This window comes from Gallinula chloropus (assembly GCF_964237585.1).
Source record: "Gallinula chloropus genome assembly, chromosome: 6".
Classification (NCBI taxonomy): domain Eukaryota; kingdom Metazoa; phylum Chordata; class Aves; order Gruiformes; family Rallidae; genus Gallinula; species Gallinula chloropus.
In genome coordinates, this window is record NC_140091.1 from 9,422,797 (window position 1) to 9,443,913 (window position 21,117).

Below are 21,117 nucleotides of genomic sequence, written 5' to 3' on the forward strand. Positions count from 1 at the left end.
TCTGGGATTTCAGCAGGGGCAAGATGACCCTGTAAAGGCTTGTGCTTCCCAGGGGCTGTGCCAATGCCCTGCTATCTACTGAGTTTTAATTAATAGCCCACCCACTCCTGGAAACTGCCTCTTTCCCTCAGTCCCAGGCCAAAGCATCTCTCAGGGGTCTTCACCTTCTGTCTTCTAAACCTATTCAGGGCTGGATTCAAGGGCAGCCTGATCTAAGCTTTCATGGCATAGTGGTATGGCTCAGTGCTGTCCAGCCCTTTCCTATCCATCCTGTCCCTCCTGTGGGAGCCTCAGCTCCCCGTCCTCATCTCACGGCACTCAGCTCAGTTGCAGGAGCATCCTGCCAGGGCTGGCAGCCTCCAAGGCTTCAGGAATGGGTTTAAGCTCTCAAAAAGCCTCCTCAACTTCAATATACCCTGAGAAGCATCTCTTTCACCCTTTGGGCTGGCATTAAATCCCTTCTTTCCATGTCCTTCCCATCCCCTTCCCCAACGACAGAAGCCACTGCTCAGAGCAGAAGATGACGTGATTTTCCCCATCTCCTCTGCTACCTGCATCTGTTTGCTTGGGTGACAGCCAGAAAAGTGACTTCATCCATTTGATCCCCTCCTCCTTTATTTTTCATTTAATTTTTCCTCCAGCCCCGACGCTGTTGCCTGTTGCAGAACCGAGGGTGAAGCATCCAGGCCAAATCCTGCCCCTGTGTTATGGTAATCGCGGCTGCCACCCAGCAGATGCAGCTCGGTGGAATAATAAGGCTGTTTAACAGGCACGGAGGAGGAGAGGGGAGCTTTTGTTTGGCACTTGCTGGGGTTGGAGTACACTTGTAAAGCAACAACTGGAGCTCGTTGAAAAGAAGTGGAGGTTATTAGATGTGTTTTGCTCGCTGCCGTTGATTTTTTTTTTCCTCTTTGGATGCCAAACAAACACTCTGGTGCTGAGAAGGAAGAGGCCAGAGCAGCCACCCGAAAACATACTGCTTTTGCTGATGAGTATGGAAATAAACAGGGCTGGTGCCTGCTGGCAGGGCTCTAGTGGGTTGGACCCCACTGTTCAAGGATGCTGTCCCGGTTTCGGCAGGGCTGGAGTTAATTTTCTTCCTAGCAGCTGGTGTAGTGCTGGGGTTTGGATTTGGGATGGGAATAATGTTGATAACACACTGACATTTTAGTTGTTGCCAAGCAGTCAAGAGCTTTCCAGCTTCTCATGCTGCCCTGCCAACGAGAAGGTGGGGGGTGCCTGAGAAGCTGGAGGGGGACACAGCCAGGGCAGCTGACCCAACTGGCCAAAGGGATATTCCACGCCATATGATGTCATAGTCAGTATATAACTGGGGGTTGGGCAGGAGGTGGTGTGGCTCAGGAACTAGTTGAGCATTGGCTTTGGGTGGTGCACAACTGTGCTGTGTGTCACTTGTTTTGTATATTCTATTTTTCCCTCCTTTTCTGTCCTGTTAAACTGTCAGTATCTTAACCCACGAGTTTTACCTTTTTCCTTTTCTGTTCTCTTCCCCATCCTGCTGCAGGGTGGGGCGGGGGGGAGGGGTGAGGGGGGATGACAGTGAGAGAACAACTGTGTGGTTGTTTTAGCTGTCTGCCAAGTTAAACCATGGCAGATGCTCAAGCTGATCTCCTGCATTAGGCTTGCTCCCCAGCTCTGCTCAGGACCCTTCCCATGCCCCAGAAAGGCTTCAGGGTCGAGAGGCAGTAAAGTGCCTTCCTCCTCGAATGGTGCTGAGCAGGGGGTCCTACTGAAATCAGGCTCTTCTCTACCTGCCCTGAGGGATGCTCCTCTGCTTTCCAGGAGGTAGATGAATGTGTGAAGGTGGTTCCTGCCTCTTGCAAGGCAGCTAAACCAAGCAGGACTCGAGCACATTTAATTGCACTCAGAGCTGTTGAATCTCAGGGCTTGTCACCAGCAAAGGTGGCCCAGAATTTGACAGGGCTTGGAGGACCATTGGTTGTGGATGGGGATGAAAGAAATCTCCCCTGTGAGGAAAGGCTGAATAAACTGGGGCTGTTCAGCCTCAAGAAGAGAAGACTGAGAGGGGATTTGATGAATGTTTATGAATATCTGGAGTGTGGGACACAGAGGGAAATAGCCAGCCCCTTTTCAGTGGTCTGTGGAGACAGGACAAAGGGCAATGGCTGCAAGTTGGAGCACAGGAATTTCCACACCAACATGCAAAAGAACTTTTTCACAGTGAGGGTGACAGAGCCCTGGGACAGGCTGCCCAGGGGGGTGTGGAATCTCCTTCTCTGGAGATATTCAAGACCCGTCTGGATGCCAACCTGTGCGACCTGTCTTAGGGAGCTGCTTTGGCAGGGGTTTGGACTCAATGATCTCTAGAGGTCCCTTCCAACCCTTACAGTTCTGTGATTTTGTGAAATTCAAGTGATGACAGGAGCTGGGGTGACTTAAAACCTCACACTTGGGGGTTATAATCCCTTTTCTAAGGGTTGTAATTTTGGATGAGGGAATAACAGGACGTAGGTTTGGGTGTCATGGGGTTTCTCTATCTTCCCCTGACTAAGTGGGGACAGGAAAATGATTGTATGGGTCATGAGTCTGTCCATTCTTCTCTTTATTTACTTATCAATCCCTCTGTCTCAATGCATATTTGCTCTGAAAAAAACCCCAGAGATCCCCTTCAGAAGCCAAGAATGAAATCAATCTATTCCCTCTCCAATTCAGGTAGCTCCCCATAAATCTTCCCAGCTTCAGTTTGGTCTCCTAGGACTCCCAGATCCTCTGGGAACCTATTTAATCAGCTGAGATGATCAGCACTGTCTGTTGCCCAAAGGCCCTTTGAACCCTTTGTCTCCTGGTTGAATGATGCTCATGTCCCTGAGGGTTTAGCCAGACAGGCCCATTCTGTGTGACAGCTCACAGGTTAATAACACCCGGCGCTGGCAGCACCCACCAAAGTCCGGCTGCCAGCCCAGGGTGCTGGGAAGAGTCACAGCTCTTCTGCCAAGCTCCTATCGCTGCATCTTCCCCTGGCCCCTTGCTTGGCTCACTGCAAAGCTCCATAAAAGCACAGCACGTTGCCAGCCCAGGGTGAAGAGCATCCCCTGTGGTGCCAGGGGAAGAGAAGTACAGCCCCTTTTGGGGAGTCTCTGCAGGGGCTGGAGGTGGGGGAGAAATTACAGCCCTCCCACCCTGAGGTTGCAGGCTTGGTTTTCAGCACATTTTAGCATATATTAAATTTTAATTGGTTGGGAATCAGCCCCTCTGCTGAGGGGTGATGGCTTCTGGCAGAGGTTTTCTGTGCTGGTATAGCCCTTGAGAGTATCTGTGGGTGGCTCAGCATCACTCGGGATCTCGTCTCCAAGAAGCAAATCCAGAGCCACCCCAAATCAGCAGGGCTCCTTCCACTCCACTGCCTTGGACCAATTTTCAACCAGGGAAACGCTGAGGTGCAACCTTCAGCAGCCAGGTTTCTCTTCTAGGCTGTGTTGAAGCAGTGCTGGAGGTGGCTGCTGCCTGCCTCAGTGTCCCAAACAGCCCTTCATAACCCAACCTGATGAGAAACAGCCCGATCCTCACCCCATCTCCACCCAGCTCCTGCCCAAGGGTTGGGTGTTTCTTCTTCCAAAGGCTTCTGCTCTCCATAAACCACAACTTAGCATGGACCACCATCAAGACAGGCAAAGCAACCTAATCTGTGAGCGCATTAGGGTGTCAGAAAACAATAATCCAAGAAAGAAACACATTATCTGGCCTTGTTACTTTACAAAGTAATTTAAATTAATTTTTCCCTAGAGTGGTTAGGGAGCACTGCAACTTGCCCTTGTCTATTCTCTCCGGCTAATGAAGCTTTACCAGCGACTGCTCGTGAATTCCTATTAAGACCTCATCTTAGAGGTTACAGGGCAAAGCAATTTCTGCTCCTGGGAAAGATGCCTATGAATTTGTAATTGTAAGTCCGTGTTTGATAGGGATTAGCATCTGAAAGGGGTAGAGTGGTGGGGAGCAGAGAAAACATTCTTTCAATTAGCAGAAGAAAAGCAACTTAACATCTGATTATAGTTTACACTTTTAATTTTCTCCTATTCTGGCATCTGGGATAATTATTTCCTGAAACTATCCACCCCTATGAAGCCAGCCAACTATTTCCTTCTCCTCTTGGCCATCTTGGCTGAGATTGACATGGAAATGGTTGGTGAGCTGAGTTTTTGCCCTTCCTTTCTCCAGTCTCACCAGATTTGGGGATGGAGAGGAGGATGCTGTACCAAAACAAGCTGAAAGAGATGTGATGTTTCTTTTTGCACCAGGGAGATCTGGGATGAGGGCAATGGGGCTCAGGCTCATGATCAGGCTTGTAGCCAGCAGATGAGCGTGGTGCTGGTGCCCAGCTCTCCTCAGGCAGAGCCCGGATGCCTCAAGCTTCACTCTGCATCTGGAAATTGCCTCCGGACACCCCCTTTCCTCCCACCCCATAGAGATGGGTGCTGTTCACTCTGCAGGGACTTGGCCCTTCTGCTGGCCTGTGCACCAGCTATTTTTTTCCTGTCTGCTTGGCCTCCAGTTTCCTAATGATGATGCAATCAGTTTTCGGGTGGGAGATTCCACATGAGAAGGGTTGTTGTTATTTAAGGAAGATCATCAAATCCATCCTTAATGAAAGGAGAGGAGAAAACCCTTCCACCAAGTTACACTGAAGCCTGAGATTATCATTTTTATGGGCTTCCAATCTCTTCTGCCTCATGTCTTATCAGTGAATGCAGCTGGAGGCTTCAAAAACCCTCCCAGCTTGCTGCTGATTTTATGGGATGAAGATTAGAGATGATCAGATAGTAAATTATTCATTCCATTCGATATCTTTGGGCAGGAGGGAATATCCAGAGGGAAGCCAGCTCCCTTCTGCCTTTCTGAGCATCGTGTATTGGGATCCTGGGTATCTGCCACTCCAGCAATGCAACGGCACTTTCCCCTGTGCTTGGAGATAATTAGGGGTGCAATATGCTCTCTGAACAGATGGGAAAGCTGAGAGGGAACCACGGATGCAGGCTCACCCCCCAGCAAGGAGGCAGACTGGAGGCAGGTGGATTTTCTTCTTGTTTCAGGGATTTTTAGTTTGATTCCTCCCAGCCCAGGGCAAGGTGGGACAGACCAGGTAGGTGTTTCCTCAGCCTAATTTCTCAAGGCTGTGGGATCTGAGAGTGATGTGAATGTGCCCTCAGATCCCCAGCAGCTGTTAACTCCATGGAGAGAGGAGCAGGGAGCTGAGAGGAGACAAATCCTGGCAACTGCATGTAGATGGGCAGCTGGGAAGAGGAGAGAAGAGAACCCATTGCTGCCCTTAAATATACAGAGCAGCAGCATCACTCTCAGGTCCCAGCTTATCCAAGGCTTGCAATTAGCAATTAGTCCTGAGGGACTCATGAGCCATCTTACAAAATGTCTAATAAAATGCTGTATAGGTGGCTTTTTATTTGGCCCTGTTTGTGTGCAGGGTGGGGGAGCAAATGTCCCAGCTGAATCCTGTGCTGGTGGAGGAAGGACCAGGGCCAGTGTGGGGTGATGCCCCATTGACACCAGGGTCTACAGCAGCACATAAATAAGGAAACATATGGCTGTTTAAAGGCACTTTTAAAGAGGGTACAGAGGTGTGATGAATGAAAAGCCTGAGCAGGGGCTGCCTTCTGCTGCCATTTCTCCAAGCTGGCACTCTGGGAGAAGGAAATGCCCTTTTCATAGTGGGTGTAGCCCCTGGCTCTCCCCCAGCAGCAGCCTGGATTTGAAAGCCAGTGTTGATGGGAAATTCTGAGGGCAAGCAAGGAATATTTGGTTTTGATGGCAAATGTCAAAAGAATTAAGCAATGAAAAATTTGGGTTGTGGGTTTTTTGGAGGGAGGGAGGGAGGGAAGGAAGGAAGGAAGGAAGGAAGGAAGGAAGGAAGGAAGGAAGGAAGGAAGGAAGGAAGGAAGGAAGGAAGGAAGGAAGGAAGGAAGGAAGGAAGGAAGGAAGGAAGGAAGGAAGGAAGGAAGGAAGGAAGGAAGGAAGGAAGGAAGGAAGGAAGGAAGGAAGGAAGGAAGGAAGGGAGGAAGGGAGGGAGGAAGGAAGGGAGGGAGGGAGGGAGGGAGGGAAATAACACCCATTGAACCACAGAGCCCCACAACATTTTTTGAAGAGGAACTGGCATCTCTGCTCTGGGTCATATCACCCAGGAACACATTTTAGGCTCAGGAAGGTTGCTTTGAGCAAATGCTAATTTTGGCTAAGCCAAACATATTTCCTAGGGGAAAAATGCCAATTTTTGGTGAATATAAGCATAAATCCTCACATTCCAATACCTGCTTTGTGCTAGACCTGTTGTATGGACAACTGCTCACATGAGTCCCCAGGAGAGAACTGACCTGGGTCTGGCTCTGGTTGGGTTTGATTAACTGCTCCTAAGGTGACTTGTGCCTCAGTTTCCCTCACCTTTAATGTGGACCTTTAGGTCTTTGCCTCACCACAACTGGGCAATACTGAAGGCATCAATGTGAGAGGCAGCAAGACTCCCAGCATGCTGCAGCAGAAAGGCATAGCTTCTCATCTCTTCAGGTCCCAAGCCACAGCCAGAATGACTAAAGGATGAGCCATAAGGCTAATTATTGACTGAAATTTCTGACTTTTCCCCTGCAACAAGGCTTCTGCCACTACAATGGCTTGCTGTTTCTCATCCCCCCAGGCTGGACCCAGCGATATGCAACGAAGCAGGTGCCACCAGCACTTTTGGCCACAATAGCACATACCTTCCTAATAGCTGCCATGGGCTAGAGGAGATGCATTTGAGCACAGGAGAGTTTGAGATAAGAAAACAATCGATTCCCTGGCTCATCCACAAGACCAGTACAGCTAAATTTCCTTAAATTCCTTAAAAATGTGGGAATGTGCAATAGCAAAGTGTTACTTGCTCCTCAGGATGGAGCTGATGGCAAGACCCCTGTCTGGAATGCACAGCAGCCCTGCCATCAACTTGTGGTCTGGTCTGTCATGTCCCTCCCTCCCAATGCACCCTAGGATAGGGGTGTATCCTTGAGACATCCCTGTCCTTGGAAGATCAGCCCAAGGTCACTGGAGCTAGGTTAGGCAGAGCCTTGGGATGAGCAGACAACCTGGAGTATGTGTGGAGGAGGACAAAGAGGAACGTCATGAGCAACCTCCTGCAGCCCCAGGCATGACTGGGGGTGGATACCAATAGCAGAGAGATGTCTCAGACCTTGAATTTCCCAAGGACAGCAGCAGGACTGGCTTCTCTAGGACTCCTGATCTGCTGATAAAGCCTTTTTCTCTAAACACCCAGGGTTTTTGCTGGGCTTTTGCTAAGAGAGAAGTAAGAGGCAGGCAGCAAAGATCACAAGTTCTGCATGCTTTCCAAGATAGATAACATGGACTTAAGCCATGGGGAACCCAAAGTTCAGTCTCATTTTTATTTCTTCATAAGCCATTCCTTTTTCTCTGTAACAGGATTAGATTGCTTTTACAGGGCCTTATTATGGGCTGGTCCCTGTTCATACCACTTCCTTGCTGGGTGCAGCAGGAGAGTCCCTGCCCTGTGGAGTTCATAAGCCAAAACTAGCAGGGTTGGGAGTGGGGTTGTCCCATGTTGCAGGTGGGGATTTGGCCATGCAAAGAAATTTGGGAGAGAGTGGGGAAGGAGATCCAGCTTGTTTTCAGGATAAATAATGTTATTCTAGATCCAGGGGAAAGAAGAGAGGTGAAGGAGGGCACTCCTGCACTGGTGGGTACGTATTCCTGAAGCGATGTGTATTCCAGACTATGGGTCCCTTGTGGGTGTCTGTGTGAAGACAGGGTGTCCAGGTGAGCCCATGAATGGGGGACCACCAGACCCAGAGACTGTGAGCTCAGATGCAGGGCTGGGCTCATAGAGATCCTATGACACACCAGGAGAAGAGTGATGATGAAGTCACTGGCTCACAGTTGTAAAATTTCCTTTGGGAATAACCAATGTTGCACAGCCATGAAGCCAAAACACTTTTATTCTTCCTGTGAGGTGGGTTTGTCAGCCACCCAAACCCAGTGTGGGCTGGGACCACGCTTAACTTGGGACCTACGGGCCTGTGAACACCTTCCCTATCCCACAGCATCCACCCAGCTGATATGAAGACCCTGGCAGGTTTGCTATCTGCTGCAGGTCTTCATGTGTTTTTGCTTCTTCTGGTATCAAAGAAACTTTGGAAACAGTCCTGAAGGCTCCATAAAATGAATTCCATGTTTGCTTGGTTTAACAGTCTCCATTACACAAGGTGTGGGAGGTGGGAGGCAGCACTCAGCATTGAGTCTGGGTTATTAAATGGGTAATTTTGAGCCACAAATGTGTTTTGTTGGTTGTTAATGACACTTGCTGAAATAAAAAAGAGCAGGGAAGTGAGCAGGGACTGTACCAGGCAGCTCCTGGTGCCACCAGGATCTAGAGTCCTGTGGGGTGGGAAGGGATGCTGGAGGACCCCCTGTCTCTCATGCTGATGGGAGGGGGACTTGGGGGACATCAAAGTCTGGCCACTTTCCCCAATCATGCTGGGGAAGAGATTTACCCACCTGTGCTGATGCAAACGTATGGTAGCTCAGTCCCCTTCCACACCCTAAGGGGACAGTCAGGTTCAAGTCACCATGTCCCACATTCCCCACCAGCCTTCCTGGGAGAAAAAGAGAAGCACCTCCTTCCCGCAGCAGGATTTGAATAACCAGGTGAGAGCATCATCCTCCCTCGTTAATGCGTTTGATAATTGACCAAGCGCTCCTTCCTGTGGGAGGGCGGTGTGCCCAGGCGCAGCACCCTGCGAGGAGGGGCCGTGCTCGGCTGCTCTGCGCCCCGAGAACCGGTGGCCTTGCCTGTCGCCATGCCTGCCCGCTGCCTCCTCCTCCCCCTCCTGGGGCTGCTCCTGGCGCTGGAGCCTGCCTGCTGCCAGCAAGGTAAGTGCAGGCAGCTGCCTGACCTCCCTGGGGAAACTGAGGCAAGGGGGAGGCAGGAAGATGCACTGAGCCCGCTGCGCAGGAGGGAGCTGAGCGGTGGGGTGGCTTTGGGGACAAGGGACAGCTGAGAGAGAGCCTCTTGGGAAGAGAAAAAACATCCCAGCTCTTGCCTGAGCTTCAGCTCTGCCTTCACCCCAGCAGGTGATGAGGGCGGATGGGTTGGAAGAGAACCCACTTACTGGCCCTGGGACGCAGAGACTTTCTACCTGTTTTGCTGAAGGCTGAAACTGCTGCCTGGGGTTTATTTCTCCTGCTTACACAGAGATAATAGCAGCTCTGATTTACCTCTGGCAGGACTGTGCACCGGGATGAGTAATCTGTTTTCTTAAGGCTTTGGGTTTTTTTTCTTTCTCTCCTTTCTTCCCACTCTGCTCCCATGACAAGCAGTGCATGGGGTCACTTCCCCAGCTTGCAGCTTTTCCTGTTAATCTGTAATTTTGATCACTGCTGAGGTGAAGGGAGCAAATATTTTCCTCTGCAAATTATCCTCCTGTTCCCTTCCTGAAGACTCAATAGAGAAACTTCCTACGGCTTGGGCATTATTTTTAGGGAATTCGTGGAAGGACTTGTCTAACACTATGAATAACAAGGTGTAATTAAAACTCATCTGATGCTGCCAAAGTCTTGGCAAACACCCTCCCCCTTTCTCCCCCTGATGCCCCAGCCCTGACAGCTCTTCCTGTATTTATTTACCAACTTGCTAAGCATTTAACAGGCTGGGGTCTCCATCCTCAGCAGGACTGAAAGTTTTGCTGTTGCTTGGAAGGAAAGGAAAAAAACCACCCAAACAAACCTCAAACAACCAACCCCTCTAATGAGGATTCAAAACCTGACACAGCTTCCTCAGAGAGGGGAAAAGATAGGTGCTAGTTGATGCTTTCCAAGCATTTGGGAAAGATGGATCAAAAAGCAGGTCTGTGTCTTCAAACCAGCCTTTGAGTATGGAAATGGAGATACACCATGTGCAAGGCCTTGGCACTTCCCTGGGTCTTGTTTGTAGCTGCAGAAATACGGACATATGTCTGTCATGGGTGCAGTTACCACATTGCTTACTTTGGCTTAGAAGATCTTGTTCCGGGAGGGGGAAACCCATCATTGCTATGTGGTGAAACTGAGAGGAGGTGGCAGAGCCTGAGGGACTGACTGCCCTGGGTGGGACATCCTTGCTAAAGCATTATTCCTGGAATAGGACTCATCCTTTCAGGCATCCCTCCTAGCAGGGCAGGGCAGCAAGGTGTGCTCTGGTGGGGCTCCAGCCAGGCAGTTCTCCCCAGGCCACGATCCTCTATCTTCCTGAGAAGATGCTATCAAGCTTGTCCCTCTGCCTGGTTCCCATTCCTCCTTATGCCCTTGTTAGTTCCCTGCAGCCACAGGGCTATTTCAGCCCATGCAGAGGCATTTTCCCCTGCCATCCTCACCTCCCCTTGCAGCTAGGTGTTATGTGGTGTCTCAAAGCCAGAACTGTTTGGGTTTGGATTCACAGAATCACAGAATCATAGGGGTTGGAAGGGACCTCCAGAGATCATCAGGTCCAACCCCCCTGCCAAGCAGCTCCCCAGCTCATATTGCACAGATAGGCATCCAGATGGGTCTTGAACATCTTCAGAGAAGGAGACTCCACAACCTCCCTGGGCAGCCTGTCCCAGGGCTCTGTCACCCTCACTGTGTAAAAGTTCTTCCACATGTTGGTGTGGAACTTCCTGTGCTCCAACTTGCAGCCATTGCCCCTTGTCCTGTCCCCACAGACCACTGAGAAGGGGCTGGCCATTTCCCTCTGTGTCCCATACTTAAGATTAAATATTAATAAGGTCCCCCCCTTAGTCTTCTTTTCTCTATGCTAAACAGTCCCAGCTCACTCAGCCTTTCCTCATAGGGGAGATGTTCCAGGCCCTTAATCAACTTTGTAGCCCTTCTCTGGACTCTTTCCAGGAGATCCCTGTCTTTTTTATACCAGGGAGCCCAAAACTGGACATTTGGTATTTTCCTTTTTGGCTTTGGATGCTCTGAAATCTGGTTGAAATGTCCATCTGAGCGAGGTATCACTTGCAAAAGTATTCAGTACCTCCCCAGGACTGCTGAGTGTAGGAGGTTTCCTATCACTTATCTTCTGTCCTCGTTTGCATTTGAGATGCAAATCTGGCAGTTTAAGTAATCTCTGACTTCATTCCACCACTGACCTTAAACTCCCTTAAGCCCAGCAGAAACCTCAGCAACCTGTTCATCCCTTCCTAGGCTTCACTGGAAACCCTGGCCCTGGCAGAGAAAATAAACCATGGCTAATAAATAAATGTGGCTGGGATAACAGCCAAGGGCAGAGCAAAGGAGGAAGCAAAGAGGGCCAAAGCTCAGCCCGGAGGCAATAGGTGTGTTTGGGGCTGCACCCGTGGGCAGCCAGGACAGAAGCATCACTGCCCATCAGGTAGGGCAGGAGGGGACCAAACCCTGCTCTTCTCCACTGCCACCACCCCCTGGTACCACCACCACCAGCTTGCTGATATGATGGGATTTCAGCCAAAACATGTTGATACAAGAGGGGATTTCTCCCTAAATTCCTCCTGGTTGAGTTTTAGGGCCTGAGACCTTGCAGTTAACATGGCAAGTGTCTCTGTGGGGAGGCAGGAGAGCTGAGGGATGCTGCTTGGGGCTGCTCACCCAGGGGTTCCACTGCTTTCCAGGCTGGCACAGGCAGTGAATCAGCCAGCCACACTTTCACTTCCAAGAAGACAAGAGCTTTGGATGGGTGTTGTTTTGATTGTGTAGGGGTTTTTTGGGTTATTTTTGGTTTTTTTTTTAATAAAAGCCTCTCAACCTGAGGATTCAAGGAGCTGGGGGTCTTACCAAAGGATAGTCTCCCCCTCCCCAAAGCCTTCAGGAGATGAGGGCTGTCAGCAGCAGAACTGGTGTGGAGCTGGCTGGGGATGAGGAGTTTGCACACATGGAGCGGCACGCAGCCCATCTTTATTGCTGCTAGTAAAGATTATTTGTTGTTTATAGCAGGGATTTGTCTCCTGTGAGACGGATACCATGTTCAGCTCATGTAAAGCTCCTGAGTCGAAGTAGCAACGTACCCATCCTGGGGCAGCTCTGCTTTGTGGTGCCAGCAGCAGAGGCTGGGTCCGAGTGGTCCAAGCTGGTGCTGGTGGGGAGCATCCTCCACATGCCTTGTCTGCCCACACAGAGGGACTTCACCCACGTGCAAGGGTTGGTGTTTTGATCATGGGATGGAGGAAAGGCCATGCCTAAAAAAGCAGTAATTAAATCCCAAAGGGATATGTGTGCATAGACAAGCACTTCCTGGTGCTGAATGCAGGTGTTCAGGACAACACTTAGGGATGGGTTTGGATACATCCCTGTTGCCCAAAAGCCATTTGCAGGTGAGGACTACCTGTCCCTGCAAGGGCTGGGACAAAGTTTCCTCTTCTTATCACCCTGCCCTTGAGTTCCTCCCGTGTCCAGGAATACGTCTCACAGCTTTCCCACCCGTGGCTGCATCACAGCTTGAACCCACCTAGAGCAAAATGAATCTATGAAGCCACCTACTCCAGGGAAGCCAGGGATGCTGTGGTCGGCTCCAGGCCACCAGCCACTGCCTCCCTCCACAATGCCTGGACCCTTGCCAGCCCCACCTGGCCTTTGTGCTGGAGGCCGTTGCTCTGAACGCTTCAGCCTTCAATTTCCCGTCATAAATCAACTTGCTGCTCTGGAAACTTGTTGAAAGGTAGATTTTACTGAAATCCACGCTGGCAACCACTTGCCATGAGAGTGAGAACTGAGTTTTATGCTGTCTCGGTTGTGGGGTCCTTATAGTACTGGACAGCATTTGGAAAGTAACCTGGGAATGGTGTCTGTGGCATCTGGGGCTGGAGAAAAACCAGTTTGCTGCCTTCTTTGACCAAAGTTTCAGGGGAAACACCACGCTCCACACGCAAACACTGATGACACTGCTGTTATTTGCACTTTATTTCATTGCTATCACCCAGGTGATCCTGCCTGGATTAACAGCCACATGCTCTGTTTGGCTTTGCAGGACCAGGCTTTTGGCTGGACGTTGCTGAGGCAGGATGGGAGAAGCTGAGCAGATAGAGCCCAAGGATGTATTTCTAACATATGTCCTCTTTTCTGTTTATTTTCTTCAGCCCTGGGCAGTCTCCAGCCATGGTCGCAGGGTGTCATCGCGGTGGTTGTGTTTCTAGTCCTGGTGGCCATCGCTTTTGCAGTCAATAGGTTCTGGTGTAAGAAGAAGGTGTAAGTGTGGGAGTACTGGGGGGTGCTTCGGGCTGGGCTTAGCTGCCTCTGCATGGGTCACTTCCAGCTGACTCAGTCCCTGTGCCAGGGCTGGGAACACTGTGATCGCTCTGCCAGGAGCCCGGCTGGGAGAGCAAAGACTCCCTGTCCTGGTCTCACTGTCTTCTTCTCCCTGTCCTGGCCTCTGCTCTCTGTTACTTATTGCCAGGCGTGAGGTTCCATGAGAAAGCACTGCACTGGGGACAGGAGAGCTGCCTCATCATGGCTGGTTTACATGGGCATGTGTCTCAGGGGGCTGGCCTGAGCCTGATTTCCTATGGATTTGGGGGTACAGCTCCCAGCTGCCTTATACCTGTGGGAAAAGCCCCAAACAGCTTTCTTTGCAAACCAGACCAAGCCCAGTTGTGCAAAGGCACTGAGAGGAGCTGAGAGAAGAGGGAGGTAGCCGTGCCATGACAGCACTTTCCACTGGGACCCCATGGCACAGGTGAATGAGGTGGCCTTATTCATCTGAAAAAGGCTCTGTGGGACCGGTTACCTCTTGCCTGCTGCCAGCAAGAAGCAAAGCCACGGGCTGCTGCTCCTGCTCAGCTGACCCAGGCTAACTGGCTAAGTTGTAATAACCTGATCTTGAATCTGAGCCCAGAGTCAACAGGGGATGAAGACCCAAAGTGCCCTGAAGCCTGGTACCCAGTTCCTCTGCACTGGTACATGCAGTTTGGGCTTTGCACCCAAGGGTGTTTTTGTATCTGTGCATCCCTGCAGCCTGTCCTGGCCAAGGAGGTGGGGACTTGAGGTGCACCCCAACACTCAGTACATTTGCTTCTGTCCCAGATGCATTTAAAGGGGACCCTATGGGCTGCAGTCAGGGGCAATGTGTGTGTATATATGTATATAGAATCATAGAATCATAGAATTGTAGGGGTTGGAAGGGACCTCGAGAGATCATCGGGTCCAACCCCCCTAATATATATATACAATATTTATTATATATATATATGTCTGATTTGCAACTGCAGTCTTTGTATTCAAAAAAATAAACCTTTGTCCTCAAACTGGTGGAGCCCCCAGTCCACAGAGTGGGAAGCAAGGACAGTGTTTCCCTCCTCTGCCTATGCCTCTTCCCAGCCCAGAGGCAGAGGATGCTGAGGAGGGCTTGAGCAGTTTTGGTTTAATTAATCTGGCCTCTCTTCAGAGGAGCCAGCAGCACTGCCAGCTCCATGCTGTCTCTGTGATAGCAGTGATCAGCTCAAGCTATTGCCTCTTTCTGACAGTCTGTTCCTCAGAAAAGCCACCCACATTATCCTTGGGGAATCACTGGAGGAGACAAGGATGTGTGCACAGGGTGAACCTGCACCCACCCACCATGGCCAAACCCTCCCAGGGCCATTTCAGCTCGTGGGCTTGCTCCAGAGCTGAGCTTTTAGGTCTGGCTGAGAGTGAACATCTGTTCCCTGCTCCACAGTTCCTTCTGTGAGCGATCCAGACTCACACCTGAGGGGAAGCCGCTCGGTTCTGCACGGACCCACACGTGTGCCCCCCTCTTGCAGCAGCGCTGCGGCACCGGCAGAGCCCCGGCCTTCCTCTCCCTGTCTGTTGGGACTCAGGGGGGTTATTTTGCAACAGATTACATAGAAGACTGGAAGAACCAGTTAGTGGGAGAAAACAATCTCATGTGTTGACAAATGAGGCTTGCTGAGTGCCAGCTCTGGGAGTACCAGCTCAGTGTCTGGGCACAGCCCCTGTGAATCTGCCACGAGGGTATCTCCAGTCCCATGTCCCGCTGGGAAGGGGGTTGAGCTGGGTGCCTGGGGCCAGGATCACGCAGGTGCCTTATTGTCTCTGGTGCTGGAGTGGTCCCTTTCTTTGCACTGCTGTGAGGTGCTGGCATGTCCCCTCCATTGCTCTCTCTCTCTCTCTCCTCAAGGGAAAATGTCGAGACAGTGGTGAGCGTCGAGGACAAGCAGGAGGCTGTCATGTCCAATGGCCACGACGGGAAACACATAAGTACTGCAGCTGACTTCAGGTGAGGGACTTGCTCAGACTTCCAACCCACAGCTCCCAGGTTCTGCTCCATCCCCCTGGGGACAGCTCAGGCATACAGAGCCATGGTGTCTCCCACTTGGGATCTCACATGTCCCATTCACTTGGTTTAGGGGCTTTTGTCCTCTCCAGCAGCTAAGGAGAAGGTGGTGAGTGAGTAGCCCCTCCTCCCCGACCTGCCCTCATCCACAGATGAGCCCTTGGTCCATCCACCAACTTGTAACCTGCTACACAACATTTTTCTTATTCTGCATCACACTTTTCAAACAGAGGAAACTACTAAAAGTGGCCATAGGTCACTAAGCAAGATGTTGACTGTCAAAACAGTGCTCACTAGAAATCAGAGCAATTCCCATCCCACGCTTGGCTCTCCTTGCAGGGGGAGTCCTCCCACCCTCTCCACCTCGTCCCTTGCTCAACACACAGCTGGCACCAGAGAGGTCAGGGACTCAGCTGTGGCTTTGGGAAGGTTGGTCTTGCTGGGTGTGAGCTCACTGCTGTGCTTCTTTCTCCCACCACAGGTCCAAAGAGAGTCAGCACGCCTACGAGAACACCCTGGAGCCCGAAGAGAGGGTGATCACCACCTCCATGTAACAGGCACACCAGCTGGCCACTCTCCTTCCTCCTCTCACTTTGCTTCCTGCTGTTGTGATGGGCATTGTCACAGGGACCCTCTGCACTGGATGCACTGCGGCTCCCCAACCTCTCCATGGCACCACCACCTGCTGATCTTTTCCCTTCCCACCTGCAGGACGTGCTCTTCTGCCACGGGGGCTGCTGTCCATGTTGATATCAGTCCCCAGGAGAGGTCCGGAGGTGCCACCTCTCCTGCCTGTCTGACACCCCAGCTGGTTGACAAGGCTGACATCCCTGGTTTGAGGGGGGTGCTGACCTGCTCTACACATGGAGGGGTCCCTGTTGGGTGCCTGGGACCTCCCCACATCCCCAGCTGCCCTCTGGGGAGCTGCTGATGGAAAACCCACCCTCTTCTCCCTGTTTCACTTTCTTTTTAAGACCTACACCGGGCATTTTAATGTCAGAACAAACCTCCCCTGTATATATCTCCCCTGTGAGCAATAAAGAGAACTGTTGCCCATACAACTGCAAGGACAGTCGTTTTTTCTAATCACCCAAAAGACTCTCTGGCATCTCGAAGCACTCCCAGCCTTTGGGCAGTTTGGGAAGGGAAGGACAGCAGCGAAGGTGGAATAAGAAGGGTGCTTAGGCAGGTCAGCACTCCCACCTCCCCTGTGGTCCCTCCTGGGTAGGATCCATCTCTTATTTCCTCACTTGGATGAAGGTAGGAGTGGGTTTGTGTGTGTCTCTGTGCCAACAGGGGAGAGAAAAAGGTGGAACATCTTTTTTTTTGCTTTGCATTTGGACCACCTGATTGCTGCAAAGGCCCATATGAGGAGGTGAGCAGTATCCCCCTCCATTTGCCAGGTGGGGAAACTGAGGCATGGCACCGACCCAGCACTACTTAATGGGTGAAAGGCAGCGGTCCCTGGATCCCACAACAACAGGGCACAGACCCACAGCCAACTGGGAACCGTTCCCAGAGCTGGAGGCTGCAAATGGTGATTGCTGGTGGTGCCAGGATGTGGCTGGGGGCTGCTCTGAGCAATGCTGACTCTCCCAGGGCAGTGGCCATGGTGCAACCTGCTCCTGCCAGGCTGTTCATTAACCAGGGTCTGTTTTTCGCTGTGGTGGGGACACTGCTGGGGTCACCATGGGAGCAACAATCACTCCCAAGCTGTTGCATCTGCAGGTTGAAGCAAGAGACCCGTGACACTTTGTTCTTCCCTGGGACATCAGGTGCCCACATGCTGTGCTGGGTCCTCCCTGTGACCAGCGAGGAAAGGGTTAAGAGGGTCTGCAATCGTGGCAGCCTGGGGGCTGCAGTTGGAGCAGGACTGGGAGTAGTGGGATGGGAGGCTTATAAGGGAGGCATTTTTGGCAGGTGCTGGGTTTGGGGGGAGCTGGCTGGTTTGGGGCTCTGCTGTGCTTGGGGCTGTGCAAATGCAAGGGGAGGAGGTGGCAGGGGGACATTGGGTGCCTGAGCCATCTTTGCTTTCAACTGAGCATGGAGGCAAAGGGAGATGTTAGATCTGCTGTCAAACAGCAGCTGTGATGGGTCAGGACCTGGGAGGAGCCCTGGCTTCTGCCCAGGAGGTGCTTTGGAGGCCCATTTGCAGGTAGTGATGCCAGAAGCAGGCAGGAGTGTGTTTGGGCGGGAGGCATCTCTGCCTCCCACTATCAGAGCTCCTGCTCTGTGTGTTTCAACCCTGAATGGACTTTTCCTGCCCCTCTGTGCTTGTCAGTGATCTTAAAAGCCCCAAGCCTGCCCTGGCAGAGGTGCTACCCAGCATGGTGCAGGCAGCAGATTTCTTCCCCAGGCAAGGGCTTGCCGAACACCCTGTTCTCCTACAACACTGAAACCTGATGGATGATCCCCAAAGCAAAGATGTCATGCTCCTACTGGGGAGCTCAGCCCAAAACAGGCTTCTTCCCACTTTGGGGAGCCCTTGGGGATGGAGCAGAGAGCTGGAGCTGGACCCTGGTGCTACTGCTCACCATGAGCCGCTCTCTCACTTCCAGCAGGTGAAGCTGTTGATGTCCCTAGCAGGTGGTGACACAAAAATTTGGGCATGGGTGTAAAACAGGAGCCTTCTGATAACAGACCCACCCCGAAAGGCATCTCCCTGAAAAGCCTCACGTAGGCAAGCGTTTCGAAAACACCCTCAGGACTCAGTGTTGAGAAATCACAACTCCAGTTGAGAAATTCCACAGGGATAGAAGAAAACAGGCAGAAGGGTTGGAGGGGTCAAGCTCTCAGGTGCAGAGGCACGGCAGCTGCCATCCCCAGCATCACATCAGAGCTGTGCCCTTCTACCACCTTCCCTTGGGCAGCTGGAGGTTGAGCCAGCCCCAGGCTGGGTACAGGACCTCCCCACTTGTTCCCTGAGTGGATGCTGCTCCCCTGACTTTTCTCTGGCAGGTGCCAAACGTCAGAGGGCTTTGGGAAAAACAAGCTTCCTGGAGTTGGGGGTAATGCTTCACTTGGCAGGGTTTAAGGTGGATTAGTCATTGCGTGCTCCTGCCGCGTCAGCACTCGGGCTGGGGGTGTGGTGGGAAGAGGGGAGCCCATTAATTTTTACCTCTTGGTTGCAGAAGGAGTTAGAAGCAGTGTCCTTATAATGAGTAACAGCAGGAGTTTATTCCCTGCCCTGAGCAGGCTCTGGCAGTGAGACAAATGCATGGGTGCAGATGTGGAGGCATGCTGGGGGCTCGGTGGGTCCCTTTCCCATGGATCCGTCTCGTGGTTGTAGGTCCAAGCAAACAGAGGGATGTGGCTTTACCACTATATGCTTCAGGGTAGCTCAGGAACCCTGGTACTTGGTTTCATACCAGCTTTCATACCATTTGGTTTCAACACCAGAGATGAGACCACACCTGGAATATTGTGCCCAGTTCTCGTCCCTCAGCTTAGGAAGGACATAGAACTCCACGAGAGAGTCCAGTGCAGGGCCACCAAGATGATTGAGGGAGTGAAACTCCTTCCTTGTGAGGGAAGGCTGAGGCAGCTGGGCTTCTTTTGCCTGGAGAATAGGAGACTGAGGGGTGACTTTATTAATGTTTATAAATATGTAAAGGGCGAGAGTCAGGAGGATGGAGCCAGGCTCTTCTCAGTGATGGCAGCGATAGGACAAGGGGCAATGGGTGCAAGCTGGAGCACAGGGAGTTCCATGTGAATGTAAGGAGTAACCTTTTCACTGTGAGGGTGATGGAGCCCTGGGACAGGCTGCCCAGGGAGGCTGTGGAGTCTCCTTCTCTGGAGACATTCAAACTCCACCTGGACACGTTCCTGTGTGATTTAGTCTGGGTGACCCTGCTCTGGCGGGGGGCGGGGTGGGACTAGATGATCTTTTAAGGTCCTTTCCACCTCCTAACGCTCTGGGATCCAGAGTTCACTTTCCTGGATAAAACACCTTTCACGAGAGCCAGGGTGTCATCTCCCTTGTGGGACCTCACCTCTGCACTGCCTGGGGTGCCGCCCTGCCTCGGTTTCTCTTGTCTGTCAAACAGGACCCAAGGCTGGCTGTGTGAAGCGGGCTGCCTTCCCACAAGCCGTGCAGCTGACTCATGGCTGCTTCTCAGTGTGATCCTAAAAAGAACAAAAGGGAGCGAGCATAAATGAAATTTATTGTTGGAAAATCTTAATTAGATTTTAAGCCCCAAAGGGAGAAAAGTGAGGTATTATCTGACACAGCTAATGAGTGTTAAGGGTCCATTGTTATATTTCTTGTTTACCTTTCTGTGCTGGCTGATACGGCCGGGATCCTCGCCTGTACTGCCATAATTAGGATATCTCATCTCTTGCTGATAGGGTTGGGGATGCTCTTTAAAGCACAATGCTGTCTCATCCCTCCCTGGCAGGATGAGCATGATTGGGAAGGCAACTTCTGGTGTCACAGCACTTGTACTTGCTGTGTTGACCCTATGAGCTGGGGGGATGCCCTCCAGAGCTAGGGCTGTACCTGAGAGCTCTCAAGTGATGGGCACTTCTAACAACCTTGCTGACCTATCTGAAGGGCCCTGAGCCAACTTGCCTGGGGGACAAATCCTCCCCAGCACCTCTCTTCATGCACCATGGGGGATGATTGTGCCCTCTGTAAGTCACCCCATGCTCATTTATGAAGAGGAAGAACACTTGTGGGTACCCTATCCCACCCCTCACTCTGTAATGCCAGTGTCTCTGAAGCCTGGGCTTCAGTAAGATGTTCAGGGTTGGGACCTGCTGTTGACAGGGTAGTCTCCTTTTGGGCAGAAGATAGTGAGGGTGGTCTTTTTGCCTTACCATTTTGTTCCAAGATGTAGCATAGCTTTCCTTTGTGTCCAGGGAGGTGGCAACTCATTTCCTGGATCCCCAGATAACAGGGCATCTTGTTGAATGCCACCTTTACTCTGATGTTTCCACAATCTCTCCTGGGGCCCTTTATCTGTGGAGTTTTAAGATGTTTCTGTTCCAGCTGTGACCACAACCCTGCGGCAGCTCGAACAGGTGGACACCTACCATAGAAATTATTCTAAGGTGGTTTAATTAAAGCCTTGCTGTACACAGGTAAACTGCTGCTGACAGGGCTGCCAGCTTCAGCCGTGGCCCTCAGCAGTATATCCTGGGATTTATGTCCTGGCATTGGGTGTCTTGACACCCAGGCAATGCGATTTGGACCTCCAAAAGTGAAAAGGGAGCCTGTCCCACCATTGCAATCCTTCATGCTGGGGAAGGAACCCAGGTGGGAGCCCTGTGTGTAGGGGTAGCTGTGTGTGGGCAAGGGGGCTGCAAAGTTTTTGGTTTTGATTCAAGCCACTGAAAGCCAGAAGTAAAATACCATCCATTGTTGGTTTATACACCCGTAGTAGCCAAACAAACATCCCCGGAGCCTGTCCTTATCACTTTATTACACCTGCTAGAGTGAATAGATTAAAGAGGATGGGGGAGGGGGGAGAAAGCAGAAGAATCCAGCAGAAAAACTGGGTTTTGGGATTGTTAATTATTCTCTGGGGTCTCTAATCTTTAACTGGCAAACAGCATCACTAACTGTCTTAAAGCCCCTCCTGGAACATCCTGATAATAAGCCATCTGCATGAAGGCACCCCGTTATCTGCCCTCCTCCAGCCGCCTGTGACATGGCTGGAGTGGGAGATAATGAATGTGTGGTGTGTAATAACGACACGTCATTCATGATTATCGGCCTGATACCCAACCTTTTAGCTCCATTGTTTGTGCTTCAAAAAAGAAGAAGAAGAAAAAAAAAAAAAAAAGAAAAGAGAGAAAGAAAA

At 51.3% G+C, this 21,117-nt stretch overlaps 1 protein-coding gene across 1 annotated transcript; it reads left to right on the forward strand.

The window, feature by feature from the left end:
• Positions 1-8,852: 8,852 nt before the first annotated feature.
• PDZK1IP1 (PDZK1 interacting protein 1) lies at positions 8,853-16,330 on the forward strand (the record flags this gene model as incomplete). Its single annotated transcript, XM_084266394.1, has 4 exons — positions 8,853-8,925; positions 13,122-13,230; positions 15,158-15,256; positions 15,795-16,330. 4 exons carry the CDS (start codon positions 8,853-8,855, stop codon positions 15,865-15,867), a joined length of 354 nt encoding a protein of 117 aa, XP_084122520.1. The 3' UTR covers positions 15,868-16,330.
• Between the last annotated feature and the right edge of the window lie 4,787 nt (positions 16,331-21,117).